At 41.1% G+C, this 16,324-nt stretch overlaps 1 protein-coding gene across 14 annotated transcripts in view; it reads left to right on the top strand.

Moving 5' to 3' along the window:
- The window catches only part of LOC127664500 (cytidine monophosphate-N-acetylneuraminic acid hydroxylase), a 76,079-nt gene that overhangs the window by 27,114 nt on the left and 32,641 nt on the right, over positions 1 to 16,324 (top strand). For all 14 annotated transcript variants that reach the window (XM_052156530.1, XM_052156526.1, XM_052156529.1 and 11 more), the window contains 3 exons: positions 7,428 to 7,519; positions 10,902 to 11,011; positions 12,481 to 12,671. In XM_052156530.1, the coding sequence (XP_052012490.1) occupies positions 7,428 to 7,519; positions 10,902 to 11,011; positions 12,481 to 12,671 (393 nt within the window). The remainder of the gene's footprint in view (positions 1 to 7,427; positions 7,520 to 10,901; positions 11,012 to 12,480; positions 12,672 to 16,324) is intronic.

Genomic DNA, 16,324 nt, shown 5'->3' with positions numbered 1-16,324 from the left:
GCCTGCCTGCCTCACTACTTACCAGCTCTGGAGTAATCCTGAACAAGTTCAGAATCTTTCTCAACCTCAGTCTGCTCACTTGTAAAATGAATATATCACCTACTTTGTCAGGATTCTGAGACAGTAAAACATTTGCTGTTGGAACATGGAGACCCACGTTCAGATTCAGAGCATTTATGTGGATAGGCCAGTGACCAAGCCAACTCAAGTCAGTCAACAGGTTATCCAGCGCAGGAGTGAAGATTAAAAGAAAGAGACAATTAGACAAAGCTACAGCATGACACCCAGCCAGTTCTGAGGCTGAGGCAGGTTTATTTTTTCCCAATCCGCTTTTATACCATTTTAATTACATGCAAGTATTAAGAGCAGATCTAGGTTGAGGAACCAGCAAGACAATAAACCCAAACAGTTCAGGAACAGACAAGGCAAGAAACAAAGTCCTGTGATCACTCCTATGATCACTGTTTCTAAGAGCTTATCAGGATGATCAAGATACCTGAACTTACTTTCCTGATCTAGCCCAAAGTCATAATCACATCTGAAACTTACTTCTTTGTTCTAGCCTAAAATTAGATTCCTGACTGAACTTTGTCATGCCCTAATGTAAGATTCCTGCCTGAAGCTCATTTCCTTGTCCCTGGCCAATGTCAAATTCCTGCCAAATGGCCCTCCAAAGGCTCTCCACATATCTCCCTTTTTATTTCATAAACAAGACTGTGCCAGTCTTAGAGGTTCTCACAGGAATGCCTTCCTTACCCATCTTTGGCTGCCAGCCTGTTAATAACTCTGTCTGGGGGGGGGGGCTCATTTTTAGTTTCAAGCCATGTACTTTGTCTGTCAACATGTTGATATTGTTAAAGGCAAGCTTTAACTTGATGGGCAGGAATAAACGAATCCCCAGGACAAGAAGGGGTAGCATGATCAAGCTATATATGCCATTCTTGAAGCTTGACCAAGATGGAAATATTGACCTTAGGCCATGAATAATTTTACCAGCAATATCATTATCATTAAAGTTCAGCAAAGCAGCAGTCTTTAAATTTATAATCTCAGTATGCAAAGTTAAAACATCCAGAGAGGTGCTGGAATTATGCCAAATACACTGCAAGTGTCTTTAAACTTTTTCCCAATTATAGTGACTATCATTGTAAATTTCAGAAGTAACACAGATCCATTGGTATTTAGCACAGCACTGAAAATGGCTCCTTACTTCTAGATGCTGAACCTCCTCTCCAATAATTTGAATGGTATCATAAAGCGTGTCAATCTGTTGTTCCAAATATCTATCTAAATCCTCTTGAATACTCAGAACATTAGCAACATGTTTTGCTAAATAATTAACAAAAGTGGCTGTCTTAACTTCTTGTGTGAAAACAATTGCAGCAGTGGTACTAGCTATTAATGTAATTAAAGCTGCTGTACCAACAATAATCAAGCCCACTACCCTCTTGCTTCTACTTAAAGCCTGACTCACTTCTTTCACCTCTAGTTCTTTATGAAGATATGTTAGCAATAGATGAAATTGGGATAGGATCTGGATTTCAAACAAGAGTTAGTGCATGTGTTAAGGCTCCCAATCTTTTAGTAATTGGTCATGTTAAAATTGCTTTTGTTGGGCTGGAGAGATGGCCCAGTGGTTAAGAGCACTGACTGTTCTTCTAAAGGTCCTGAGTTCAAATCCCTGCAACCACATGGTGGCTCACAACTATCCATTTTTCATAATACCAAGCTGTTTTCAGAATACCAAGGTCCTGTAATATTCACAGGCAATAAAACAAAAGCTGGTTGATAGACCACCATAACAGACATGCCAGTTTTCAATACACTGACACAATTAGAAAGTGTTCAATCAATACCACTTACATTAAATACTGTGGAAGAAACAAAAGTAATTTTTAAAAGAGATTGATCTATTTATTATATTTAAGTGCACTGTAGCTGTCTTTAGACATGCCAGACGAGGGCATCAGATCTCATTACGGGTGGTTGTGAGTCACCATGTGGTTGCTGGGATTTGAACTCAGGACCTTTGGAAGAACAGTCAGTGCTCTTAACCACTGAGCCATCTTCCAGCCCAACAAAAGTAATTTTAACATGATCAATTAATAAAAGGTTTGGAGCCTTAACACATGCACTAACACTTGTTTGAAATCTAGATCCTATCCCAATTTCATCTATTGCTAACATATCTTCATAACAAACTAGAGCTAACTTCCAAATATATCTCTGAAAATGTCCAGAACCAGCCTTCCAAATGAGGACTGTCATTTCCTTTTTTTCCCAATATTGGACTGATTTCTAGACTAGTCCATGATTGAGTCAGAATAATTGGTCACATTATAGGAAAGAGAAGAGTCATTATAACTTCTCTATTTGATTAATTTTTCTACATCAGTTTCCACAGTCTCCATGTTCTCTGTCCCACAAGGTCTAAAAGCTTGAGGCAAGGCACCTCGTCCAGTCTGTGATATAGGCAAGCAAAGGTGGGTCAAGAACACACACCCAGTACAGCTTTCCTGTCACCATGTCGGGACACTCGGGAAGCAAGCTCACAGTCGGCATCATTCTTGTCCCGGCATCAGCATGTCTCACCAATCACTCTGGCAGCATCCTGAGAGAAAAACACAAACATGCCTTCTTCCCCATATTAATACCTGATCAGGACCATGCCATATGCCAGTAAGTGGATCCTTCCATCTCGCCTAGGCATGAGTGTGCCTAGTTGTAGGGTGCCATAGACACTCAGCAGAGAGTTCCCTGGCATCCAAACTAAAAATTTAAAATACAGTAACATAATTTAAATAAATTTGTGGTGTATATATTGTTGTTCTTGAGGATTTATAAGGAATCCCAGTAATGTGGGTAATATTAAAGTCAATAAAACATCTCAAATGCTCGACTGTAATAGTCAGTTCCATTATCTGTTTTAATCTGATTTACAACAACCAGCATAGAAAAACAACATAGACAATGACTAATTACATTTTTAGTTGCTTCTTCTGTTGAAGCAGTTGCAACTAAAAAGCCTGAATATGTCCATAGTCACATGTACATATTTTAATTTTCCAAAATCAAAAATATGAATGATATCCATTTGCCATAATTGATTAGGAATAAGTCCTTGAGGATTAACACCATTATGAGGTACAGGTAGAAATTGAGGATACTCAGGACAAGGTTTTACAATTTGACATGCATATTCTCTAGAAATACCAAATTGTTGTCTCAAGCCATTACTATTTTGATAATGTAAAGAATGAAATTGTTTGACTAATTGTTCCTGTGTAAGGCCTATAACCTTCCTGGTGTACAAATCTACTGTGGCATTGCCCTCACTAACGAGCCCCGGCAATCCAGTGTGAGCTCGTAAATGACCTACAGAATAAGGAACTGTACATTCTCTTAAATTGAATTGTATTTGCATAAATAATTGCAAAATTTGAGAACTAGCAGTATCGAAAAAGGGAACAGTTTCGAGTAATCGTAAACCATGAGCTATATATTGGCCATCAGTATACAAATTAAAAGCTTGATTTTTCAGCATTTCAAAAACAGCAGCTATAGCATGTAGTTTGATTATTTGTGCTAAAGCAGGGGGAATCTCAAGAGAATAAACATGTGGTCCAATCATACATGCTGCCTTCCCATTAGATGAGCTGTCTGTAAATACAGTAAGTGCATTTTCCATGGGCTGCATGCATAAATGAAAGGAAATACAAAAGCATGCATAGAGGCAAATTGTAACAACTTGTCTTTCTGATAATGATTATCAATTTTCCCTGAAAACTTTGCACATGCAATAGGCCAAATATCAGTATTTTGCAATAACCAATTTAATTGCTTTTTGGAATAAGGTATATTTCATCAGGTTCTTTCCCAAATGTCCATGATTCTATCCTACAATTCTGTAGTAGCAGCAACAGCTTCATAACAGGGTGTTAAAACTTTACTTGGAGATGAAGAAAGGTGAGGTCTTATTAATGGTGTCTTTTGTCAAAGAACTTCTATGGGTACACGAGAACGTAGCAAAACCACAAACAGCCAACAATTGATCATAATACTAACCTCTGGAGAGGCAGAGGCAGGAGGATTCTGGGCTTCCCGGCCAGCCAGTCTAGCTTAACATCAGTGAGCTTCAAGTTCAGAGAGAGATACTGTGTCTCAGAGCAAATGGAAGAGCTGAAAAGGGAGTAACTGCTGACGACAGACACCTGAGGACAGAGGATAGGCTGCTAGTTGCTTTCTAGCTCTAATTCTGTGGTGGATGTTTTGGTTTGGGTAGTGGCTAAATGCCTATAGGATATTCAGTCCTGAAAGTGTCAAACTTAAAGTGAAGCTTCGTGTTCCATTCTGAATGTCAGTTCTAAATATATATATATATATATATATGTGTGTGTGTGTGTGTGTGTGTGTGTATTAAGTTGTACAAACTTTGTGTCTAGATAATTTTGGTGTGTGATTTATTTATTTGCAAGCTGCTTTTTAAAAAAATAGTAAGGATTATTGAAAATAAATTTCAAAAAGAGAAAAAAGTAAATGAAAAAGACATGAAGACTCCTGATAGTGACTTTTGGCTCACACACATGCATAGACATTCTCTCTCTCTCTCTCTCTCTCTCTCTCTCTCTCACACACACACACACACACACACACACACACACACACACACACACAGAAGGCCCACTCACTCAAAACCTACAAAAAATGTTTAAAAGAATATCATCCATAGTATCTGATAATCAGCCAATGAATGTTCACTGTCGTTACTATTCACGTGGGGGGGGGGCATGAACTTCCTGTGGTCTGTACACACAGACTATTAGGAAGAACTGATTGTCTCTGCATTCAGTTTGCTCACCTAAATATGGTAAGTTCCTCACCACAGACCTACCATTCTTGCCTTACGCAAAACCTTAGGGCGGTTAACCTTAGTTTTGGTTTGCCAGCAGCTTAGCTCTGGTGTGTGTGTGTGTGTGTGTGTGTGTGTGTGTGTGTGTGTGTGTGATATCTTTCTGAGTCCGATTCCACCCTCCACCTTTTGTTTTGAGCGGCTCTGGCTGAAACCGGACCTCACTTAGGATAGATTAGTAGGAACTCTAGGAATCCTTCTGTCTCAACATCCCCAGTGCTGCCTGGTATATGCTGCCTGCCACTCCTGGATTTACAGGAATCCAGGGGTTCAGACTCTGGTTTTCATGTTTGCATAACAAGCCATTCACCCACTGAGTCATCTCCCTGCCTACAAACCTCTTCTCTTTGCTACCCTCACAGGGAAGCTGGGCGCTCTCTTTGGAGCTCACTGCACCCCACCATAGGTAGTTAGCCGGCGTGCCTGTGAAGGCTCCCCTTTGTCTCTCTACCTTCCGTTCTTCTTCTGGAACCTCTGTATTGTTGCCAGTCCTGGGAGAACATCTTCCTCAGGGTACAGTCAAGCACAGTCCATTCCTTTCTGCCACCCAGTTTCCTTCCTGAGACATAACCAGGATGGTAGAAAGCAGTATATCTCCTGTTCTTAAGTCTAGTGCTCTCACAGCCCCTGTGTGTGGAGCTGAGGTCCTTCTTGCGCCCGCCCCTTCCACCTCTCTCTTGTCTCCTATTTCTTTCCCACACCCTCCTGTCTCCTGCCCCTCCATCTTCTCCTGTCCTACTCCTGTCCTCTCCCAGTGCCCTCCCATCAAGCTGTACACATCCACACTTGGTTCTATCAGCTTACCCTCTTGGGCTCTAGAATATTCTAATGTCCCGTTTGAAATGCCTCATCCTGATTTTTAGAGGTTCATTCCCACTCATATTCCTGAGAAAGCAGGAGCTACAAAATCTTCTTAAATCAAACTGTGTACTATGCTTTCTTGCCGACTTATAAAGAACATTTAAAAATTCTGGATCCAACAAAGTTGGGAAATGGAAGCATTATTTTGTTTTATGTTTTCTTTCTTCCCTTTTTTAAAAAAAAAAAGGTGCTTTTGGTAAGAGCCATTTCTTGGTTAAAAGAAAATTCCTAGCCTCTTGAAACAAACCAACATCAAACAAAAATTTATAAAGATAAGAAAAGAAATGGTTTGTACCCTACTCCTGAATGAGTACCCCCAGGTGACCCTACTTCTAGCTAAGCACCCCCAGATCTGGCAAGCTTTATTTTCTGGGGGGATGAAAGGGAGCTGGACATGGTAGCTCACGCCTATGATCCCGGTACTTGGGAGACTGGGACAGGGGATTTCTGTCCATCTGAGACCCATTTGAACTACAAAATAAAATTCTGACTGAAAAACAAAACAGAGGCGGGAGCAGTGAGCCATGCATGCCTGTAAACAAATTGCTGAGGAGGCAGTAGGGATATGAGGAAGTCATACTCATCCTCGGCTACATATTAACATCAAGGCTAGCTTGGGCTACATATGATCCCGCCTCAAAAAAAAAATTGAAGAGAGCAAGAAGGAAGGAAGGGAGGGAGGGAGAAAGGAAGTTAGTTCAAGAAAATATCAAAAATTATAAAGTACCTCCTTTAAATTTTCCTGTTGGTCTGAGTCTTATTCTGAAATGGAGTTAAATTATAAAATAGAAATGTAGAACATTTACCTAAATACTTACAGATAAGAAAGAATTTAAGTACATGTTGTAAATATTGTGGGAGATGTGCATTTGAAAATATAGCCACTTTTAGCAGGGTATGATAGTGCATGCCTTTGATCCCAGCATTCAGGAGGCAGAGATAGATGGATCTCTGTGGGTTCAAAGTCAACCTGGTCTACAAAGAGGGTTCCAGGACAGCCAGTGCTACACAGAGAAACTTTATCTTGAAAAGGAGCCAAAAAGAAAGAAAAAGAAAATATTCTTTATATTCACTTTGTCCAAAATTCATATTTATCTGAGTATATTGTCTGGGATGTGGTAATCATATTCTTAAACCTTAAACTTTTGGGGATAGGAAACTGGTTGAACAGTAGAGGTGAGGGCTGAGAAAATATAAATCATACATGCACGCGACCACATTCTCCCTGAGCCTCACTTAACTGGTGTGAGAGCATCACTCTTGTGCCATTTGTGGATAAGAGCTGTCTTCGAGATGCATGGGTTCCTACCAGCAGCTTGCTTATCAAATGTATATAAGCATTGCTTTCCCGCTGACCACCTTCTCCTCTTCCCCTATAGCTGACTTCACCCACGCTCCCTGACCAGGAGGAGTTACCCTGAAGCTCATTCTCTAACACACATCATTCGGTGATACAGACTTGATCTTCACATTTAAAAGCATCACTTGGGGATTAGCCAGCATCTCCTTGGCTACCCCCAGTATCACCTCTTCATAGGTTTTCTTTCATTTGAGTTCCATCGATCGCTTTGATTTCTCAGTCACGAGAAGCCCTCACACTTCATCAGCACTAATTTGTTTTCACTGTGTGGTACAGCTGACTCTCATTTCCCCCCAGGTCTGTTAAATGCACAAAGCACAACTGGAAGTTAGATGTGAGCACCATGAAATACACCAACCCTCCAGGGAGCTTCTGTCAAGATGAGCTTGGTAAACACTCATGCACGCTTTCCGCCACGGCGGGGAGGGCTGGGAAGGGGGCTTTGGAAGCTTTGTCCTGACGGCTTCCACGACAACTTTCAGATCAGCTCTGAATTTAAACTGTTAGACCTATGTGATTGATAGATTATTTGAGACAAGGTCTTCCTTCTTATGCTTACTGGTCATTTGCATTTATCTTTGGAGAATCGCCTGCATGGTCTGATACTACAGCTCTGCCAGATGTATTGTGAGCAAATATATTCACCCAGTCTCTGGGCTGTCTTCACTGCTTGTATGCGTGATTATCCAGTTTTACCAGCACCATTTGCTGGAAAGATTTTCTATTCTCTAATGTCTGTTTTTGGCCTCTTCATCAAAAACTGAAATGCCTCTAGCTAAGTGTGTTTATATGAGTCCTTCACTCTGACCCAGCTATCTATGTGTTTGTTTTTATATCATCTTGTTTTTTCTTACGTAGCTTTGTGAAAGATTTGTACTACTTTTGTTAAATTAATTCGCAAGTAATTGAGATGCTCATATATTTCCCACTTTTCTTCCATGAATGTGATGTAGTCCATTGGTCTTTTGAATACCGAATCATCATTGCATTTTTCAAATATTGAACTGGGATGGTATGAAGCTCATTTGGCCGTGTGTGATTCTGTTTCAGACCAACTAGGTCTCTGCACTGCACAGGACATGATTAGGCTCTTACACTCTTCTCATTTTGGGCACTAATCACATCTCCTCGTTTGTTTCTGTTTACATCCGTCAGTCAAATGTGATGCTAATGTGTTGATAACTAACATTTAGCACACTGTATTTGATAACTTGTTTTTGATGTTAGATTTTTTTCAGTTTTTTTAATGTTTCAGTTCTCTGCAAATTGCTTCTATAGCTGTTCAATTCACAAGTCTTTTTAAAAAGCTATTTTATCATCGGTTGTCACGATTTGGTGGCTTTCTTTGGTATCGGCAATCAACCAGAAACCTCAGTAAACCAACTGCTATGGCACCACTTGTTAGCCCACCAACTTACACTTTCCTCGTGCCACCTACAGCCATCGTGTCATTACAATCCACCTGCCTGTCCTAATGCCAATCATGTTGGTAACTGTAACTTTCTGACATGCTTTTGCTCCATTTCTCTCTTATTCTTTTTCAGTAAGGATTTTAGGCAGGTTAGGTTGGTAGTACATGCTTATAATCCCAGCACTTGGGAGACTGAGGCAGGAGTGCCATGGATCCCAAACCTGCTTGGGTAACATCTGTCTAGCCGGAACGACACAGCAAGACTCTGGTTCAAAATGGGGCAGGGGAAGGCTTCAGGGAATATCATTTGTTGGTTTTTCCTGGGGTCAGAATAGGGATAGCAGTTTCTCTGTACTTTATTTATAGAAATAGAGTTGGCAAACATCACATTCAATTTTACTAAGTGTGTGGATTACCTTTGTGTAAAAGTACAAAGGCCTTTGTGGGAGTGACTTCCAAGCCATTTCGGAGATTTACAGCTTCCACTTTGTCGAGTTTCTCTTAAGAGAGAAAGCATAGGAAGAAGGAAACTTCTTTAGTGGGTGTTGGAGCACAAGTTTTCTCAGGGTTTCCCATGACATGTAACTTTTCTTTCCTACCAGCCTCTCTTCATTGGCTTTCTTGTGCTATAACAAACATTCTTTTTAAGTTTATTATTGCTGTAAGGATACATAAAAGCCTCCGTAAAGCTACTGCTTTTTCAGTGCTTGCTTAGCTGATTCTGTGGGCCATGCTCTTCCCACATTCTCTACCCTCTGCCTCCTACAAGAGGATGAATTCAACTCCTGACCCCCAGGCTTCAAGCTCCCAAGTACTAAGATGGCAGTCATGTACCACTAGGCCTGCCTGAGCCATGAAACATACCCTGATGTGGAGTACATCCTGTCTTCTGAGATTGCAAGATCTGTCTCATGTCTCATAAGGCTCACAGTCTGGAAAGATCATAGGTGTCTTCGAGACAAAATATGTAATATATCTAGTGATGAGCAGGGCTTCAGGGCAAAATGAGGAGTAGTAGAGAGTTGGAAAGATGTTGGACCACTATGGCTGAGGGGTGCTGTTTAACCTGGCATGTTGAGTAAGCTCTTTGAGTGATTAATGGGCACAAGGGTGTAGCTGGAGATGAGCAGTGCTTGAGGACAACTAAATGTGCATTTTTCTGGTGAGAGGAGAACATTTTGAATGTTTGCAATGCAAAACAGAATAGAATTGGCTCAGCCCGGAAGAGTGCTTGCCAGCTCTTCAGAGCTCATGTAATCGAAGCTGGGCATGGCAGTGCATACCGAGGATTCTAGCAAATGGAGGAGGAGACCAGAGGATCTCTGGAGTTTACTGATCAGTCTGGCAAGCCTACTTGGTGAGTTTTAGGTCAAATAAAAGACCTTGTCTTAAAGAACAAGATGGAAGACAAGCCAAGGTTAACCTCTGGCCTCCATGTGCACACATACCGTATGTGCATGTATGCTTATCTGCACCTCCACACACGTGTACTCATAGAAACATGTAAGCATACACCCAAAAGAAATAATGACAAACAAGTCTTTGTTTAGCATTACTGAGACACATTCTAAACTGGATTTTAAAAAATTTGTTTCCAACCTTTCCTTTTTGATAGAAGTTATCTCAAAGTAGTGTGACTATTACTCATTTTGAAATGGAGATTGTTTGTTTGTTTGTTTGTTTGTTTGTTTGAGAAATTTGTGGGAGTGAGTGGCATTTAGCCAGAGGCCCATCTCAACAGACTGTGAGGCAACTGCCATTGGGAACTGTCTAATTACTTTTCTTATTGTTGTAACCAAATTCCTGACAAGGAGCAGCTTAGGCGAGGAGAGGCTTATTTTGGCTTGTGGTTGGATTGGGCATGTAACAGATACTTGTCAATTCTAAGCTTTCCTTACCTCTGCGTGATGTCACACATTGTGGTGACTGCCTGTGTCCTATTTCATTTGTGTCTGTCAGACACCTCGTGGTTCACATCTAGTTCAAATGGCTTAAAGCTGCTTCCTAGTTATACTTCCTTTAGCCTTTGTTGTCAGGTTAGGAGCTCCTTCCTACACAGCCTCTCAGTACCCGACCTTCTCTCCTCCACTGGTTTCATCACAGTGCATGTGTTAAACATGCTGGAGATCTCTTGAGTTGTTTAAGTGAAGCATGAACAAGTAGCAGCACAGCAGCAGCAGCAGCAGCCGCAGCCGCAGCCGCAGCTGTTGCCTTGGTAGCTGCTATGCATGCAGTGAGCATTCTCTTCTGCTGTGTGTGGGTTTGACCTTCTGTGATTTGACTATGTGTTTGTATTTTGGCAATGTATTTTCAAAATGTCATTTTCTCACATGCTCAGATTTATTTCCCTTTGGTTCTAGTTGTTGAAATGGATGAAAACAATGGGCTTTCCCTTATAGAACTGAACCCTCCTAACCCCTGGGACTCTGATCCCAGGTCTCCTGAGGAATTAGCTTTTGGGGAAGTACAGGTAAGAAAACATTAATGTTATAATATTCTTAATAACAAAATGAAGCTAAGATGCTATTCATACATATATTTTTATATCTTTACAATTATATTCATATATATATCTAGAGATTATGTATAACATATACTAAAGTGTATGTATGTGTATGTGTCTATTGGAAGAAGTTCAGAAAGTATTTTTATTGCCTGAACATTTGAGAATAAGATGGTATGTCAGTCAGTGCTTTGATGATAAAACACTTGAAGCTGAGAACTTGATGAAGATTTCACTCATAGTTGGAGAACTTCAAGAGCATGGTGTTTGTATGTGCCCAGCTCTGGTGAGTGCTTCAGTGTAGACAGATTCACAATGGCAGGAGTGTACATGAAAGTATCCTGTCATATACACACAACAGTGACTGGAGGGAGCACCAGTTCTCTCATGAAAATTCACTCTTGAGGGAACTAGCGGATCCTGAGATTCTGTGACCCTTGAAGAACTATATTGCTCTCTTCTAAAAGCTCTGCCAATAATGAATTGATTAGCTTATAGTAGGCTCCACCTCTTAAAGACCCAAGTGCTTTCAACATGGCCACACTGGGGCACCTAGTTTCAAGCACATGAACCTCTGTGGGGAGTAAAATGCATTCCCACTGCAGCAGATAACAAGTTGTATGTTTTTGCCTCTCATCCTGAGATCTTCATGAATCTTTTACACAGTTTCTATCTTCAGAGCACTTTCCTCTAAGGAAAATGCCTCAGTTTGGGGAAGACAAAAAAGCAAAATTAAATATTTTTTTTTCTGTACATTTAGGAAAGTTCTGTGCATTTGGGAAGGGGTTTATTTTTTCTTTGTTTTGTTTGAAACAAATGAAACTGCACTCAGAACAGGAATGATAACAAATCATTTGTTTCCTGGCTGCTCCTGGCTCTTCACACTAGATTCCTGTTGCCGTATCTCTGCTTCTCTATGTATTCTTTATCTGTGAATGTGCCAGGCAGGAGGGTAGGGGTGAGTAACAGGTCTGGAATTCCCCTGTCTGTAAACCATTGTTGGTATCTGTTCGCAAAGGTTCTTGGCATCCGATAGGATGAGTAAATGCGTCATGTAGAGCCCAGCTAGCCTGACTGCAGTCCAGTCTGCCCAGCTGTGCCAACCCACCAAACTAATTAGGAATTGTGTAAGCAATATTCCTCGAAGCTACACTGGCATGTGAAGTCTCCTGATGCTGGTGCTAACACTGATCACTGCTAAACACGTCAGAGCTGGTTTAAAGAGAGCAAAATCTGGTACATCGTTGATTTGACACGAAGCACCAGGCACTAGAGTCCATGACTGACAGTTTGTGGAGGGTGTTGTGTTCTGTCAGTGTGTGTCTGCAGTTGTTGTTGAGCCAGAGCTAGCCTGACCTTGTCAGAGAATCAGCCCGATCCCTGCACTCCATTGCTGCTGACCAAGCCATAACAGGAGTCTCACTCTCTTCTAACAGATAACATATCTCACTCATGCCTGCATGGACCTCAAGCTGGGAGACAAGCGGATGGTGTTTGACCCTTGGTTAATTGGCCCTGCTTTCGCCCGAGGATGGTGGTTGCTACATGAGCCTCCATCGGACTGGTTGGAGAGGTTGTGCAAAGCAGACCTCATTTATATCAGCCACATGCACTCAGACCACCTGAGGTAAAGAAGTCACATACCCAACTCCTAAGATAGCAACGGCTGACCTACAGGCCTCGGGGGCGGTCTTCTGGGTGGTTGCTTTCTTTCTTAGGCAGGGTCTTATGAAGTTCAGGCTGGCCTTGAACTCACCGTGTAGCTGAGGTTATAAGAACTCCTGCCTAATGGTTATTATACTGCCACATCCAAATACTGGAGTTAGAGACATGCGCCACTATGCTCTGCTTATAAGATATTTTTAGGTGCTTCTGCATTCTGACTTGCACCATTAGGATTATGAAAAAGAAGAAAAATGAAAGTAACTTTTTGTATGTATACCACAATTCTAATTTTAAAAAATCTTCTACAGTTTATATTGACAGGAATGAGGAAGGAGCCATTATGGAAAGCAGGTTCCTATAACTTCTCACAGACTTCTGCTCTCTGTTCATGAACAGGCACAGGTATAAAGCTCATCAGAGTGGCCTTGTTTTTGTTCAAAAATTATAGCACAAACCAGCACACACACACACACACACACACACACACACACACACACACATTATAAAAAGCCAGTGATCTCAGCATTTGAAAAGCTGAGTCAGGAGGATCAAGAATTCAGTGCCAGTGTGGGCTACATAACAACACTGTCTCCAAAATGACAGACGGGCACTTTTAAAATAAAGGACCAACTGAATATTATGGTTTTTAAACACATATTGAACCCCACTTATCACTGCCCTTGAAACACAGGAGTGTTATGGGGAACTATAAATGAGAGTAGGAACTAATATCCCAATAAAACTTTAGTGATGGGTATAATTCCCATGGATCACAAAATATTATTACCTTTATATTATCTTACAAGGCTATAGATAGAAGAAGAGAAGAAGTCCAGTTCATGCGATGTTTGACCAAACCCTGCTTGTTGTTGTTTATTGAGATGGCACCTTGCTATGCAACCAGGCTTATCTGGGTCTTCTGTCTTAGCCTCCCATACGCTAGGATTATCATCCCTCACAACCATGTCCGGCTTTATTTTTCCACTTTTAAAAATGTGTTCTTTTCTCACAAAATACATCCTAACTAGAGCCTCTCCTCCTTCCACTCCTCCTAGTTCCCATCACCTGCTACCTCCTCTGAACCTGCAGATCCCCTGCTTCTCTGTTTCCCTTCAGAAAAGAACAGCCCTCCTAGGGATGTCAACCCAACATGGCACAGCAAAATGGAATAAGATTAGGCACAAACTCTCATATCAGGTCTGGACAAGGCAACACAGCTGGAGGAATGGACTCTGAAGAACAGCCAGAAGAGTCAGAGAGACAACCCTACTCCCACTCTAGGAGTCCTACAAGAACACAATGCTACACAACTGATATATATATATATATATATATATATATATATATATATACATATATATATACATATATATATATACATATATGTTTTGTATCTATAGGGTTAGGGTTAGGGTTAGGGCTAGGGGTTAGGGTTAGGGTTAGGCTCTATATCGTAGCTAGGGTCATCCTCATATATTCCAGAAAGTTTCTATTGTACTAGGTTTCTGTACTACCTCTCAAACACCCCCAATTCCGGTCTTTTTTCCCTGTATTCTCTTCTTCCATCCCTACCTCCCCCAGTCCACCTGCAAAATCTGCTATACGTATATTTAATAACTCTGTGCTTGCTGTTTCAATCTGTGAGCCCCTATTTACCCTGCTTAGTTGATTTTATGAGCCATATTCTCCTCATGGCCTATACAAGCTCCTACAAGCCTTCTGAATGGGTTCCTCTAACTTCACCTAATGTTTGACTGTGGGTCTCTGCATCTGTTCCCATCAGCTGCTAGAAGAAGCCTTTCTGATGATGATTTGGAGAGGCACCAATCTATAAGTATAGCAGAAAATCATTAGGAATCTCTTCCTCCCTTCCTTCCTTCCTTCCTTCCTTCCTTCCTTCCTTCCTTCCTTCCTTCCTTCCTTTCTTTCTTTCTTTCTTCCTTTCTTTCTTTCTTCTTTCTAGCTGTATTTGGTTCCACACTAAGTCTCTGGTTCCTGACCATCCAGGCTGTGTTAGGCATGGACTCTCTCTTATAGTGTGGGACTCAAGTTAGACCAGGCATTGGTTGGCCACTCCCACAATCTCTGAGCCGCCATTGCCCCAGCACATCTTACGAGTAGGATCTGTAGTAGGTCTAAGGTTTGGTCGCTGGGTTTGTATCCCAGTCTCATAACTGGAAGCCTTTCCTGTTTTCATAAGAGGACAGGTTCAGGTTCTATATCCTAGCTCGGGTCACCATCCAGAAAGTTTCTACTGTATTAAGTTTCTATGCTGCCTCTCAAACACTCCCATTTCCAGTCTCCTCTTCCTGTATTCTTTTATTCCATCCCTACCTCTTCCAGTCCACCTGCAAAATCAATTCTATTTACGCTTCCTAGGAAGACCATATGTCCCCACTGAAGGGCCAGTCAAAGACCAGTGTCAGAGTTTCCTGGTCAAAGTTGTTACACACTAAGGGCACCCACTGTTAAACATTTCATGAGTGTTTTCCACTGAAAAGCTGCTGAGACTTGTAAGTTTTACATTATGGATTCCCTCCATCTCCTTGGCAAACCCCTTCTCATTACATTCTTTCTGAGTCAATTAGTAACTACTCATGCCATTTACCCTAATCCTACTGTCTGACCTTGACTTTAGGTAAAACTTCCCTCAATTACCAAAGAGAAAAATAGTGTGATGGAGTGAATAGTGTTCAAAGAAATGTTATTTCATAATGTCAGTATAGTATTGTTATATGGCATTAGCAGATAATAAGAATGATCAGTTAGATGATGACATTAGTTACTTTCCTGTTGTGATAAAACATGATGACCAAGGCAACTTATAAGAGAAAGAATTTCTTTGGACTTATGGTTCCAGGACACTAGAGTTCATCATTGGGTGGGGTGGGGGAGGGATGACTGTCAACACTGTTGAAGTCGCAAGCAGATGGTGTGCATATTGGACTAGGAGCATGAACAGAGAGAATGCCTCCCCCACAAAAAAAATACTTCCTAAGCCTCCCCAAACTACTGCCAACCATAGACCAAGTATTCAAATGCCCAAGATTAGCTGTCTTTGGTGTGCCTTTAATCCTAGCACTCCGCAGGCAGAGGCAGGCAAATGAATCTCTATAAGTTCAAGGCCAGCGTGGTCTGTGAAGCAAGTTCCAGGACAGCCAGAGCTGTTACACAGAGGAAGCCTGTCTCAACCAATCAATCAAGCAAGCAAACAAACAAAAATAATAAAAAACAGTAAATATCTCTTTTGGGGTCATTTTTTCATAATTCTCTTTATGATGTTTATATTATGTGTGTTTTCTGAACTCAGGTCAAAAGAATCCTGGGATTTTTATATCTTTTACTTGGAGGATGAAACCTGCTTCCTTCCTATTTCCTCTCCCTGCCTCCCAAGTTCTGCTCGTTTACGTAGCTCTTCACAGCATGGGCATCTTAGATTAGTACAGCTGATGCATGCTGACATGCAGATTTTGTTTGTGCTTACAGCCACATATTTCATTCTGTATGATAGTCTGATTCTTTTGTGTGTTTGTCTGTAGGAGATTACAGATATGTAGTACCACAGCCAGACACTAGTCTGATTCTAAAACTAAAAAGTAACCGTGTTACAATTAA

The sequence above is a fragment of the Apodemus sylvaticus genome, chromosome 14, assembly GCF_947179515.1.
Source record: "Apodemus sylvaticus chromosome 14, mApoSyl1.1, whole genome shotgun sequence".
NCBI lineage: Eukaryota > Metazoa > Chordata > Mammalia > Rodentia > Muridae > Apodemus > Apodemus sylvaticus.
Note: the sequence above shows the minus strand (reverse complement) of the source record. Positions and strands in the feature narration are given on the sequence as shown.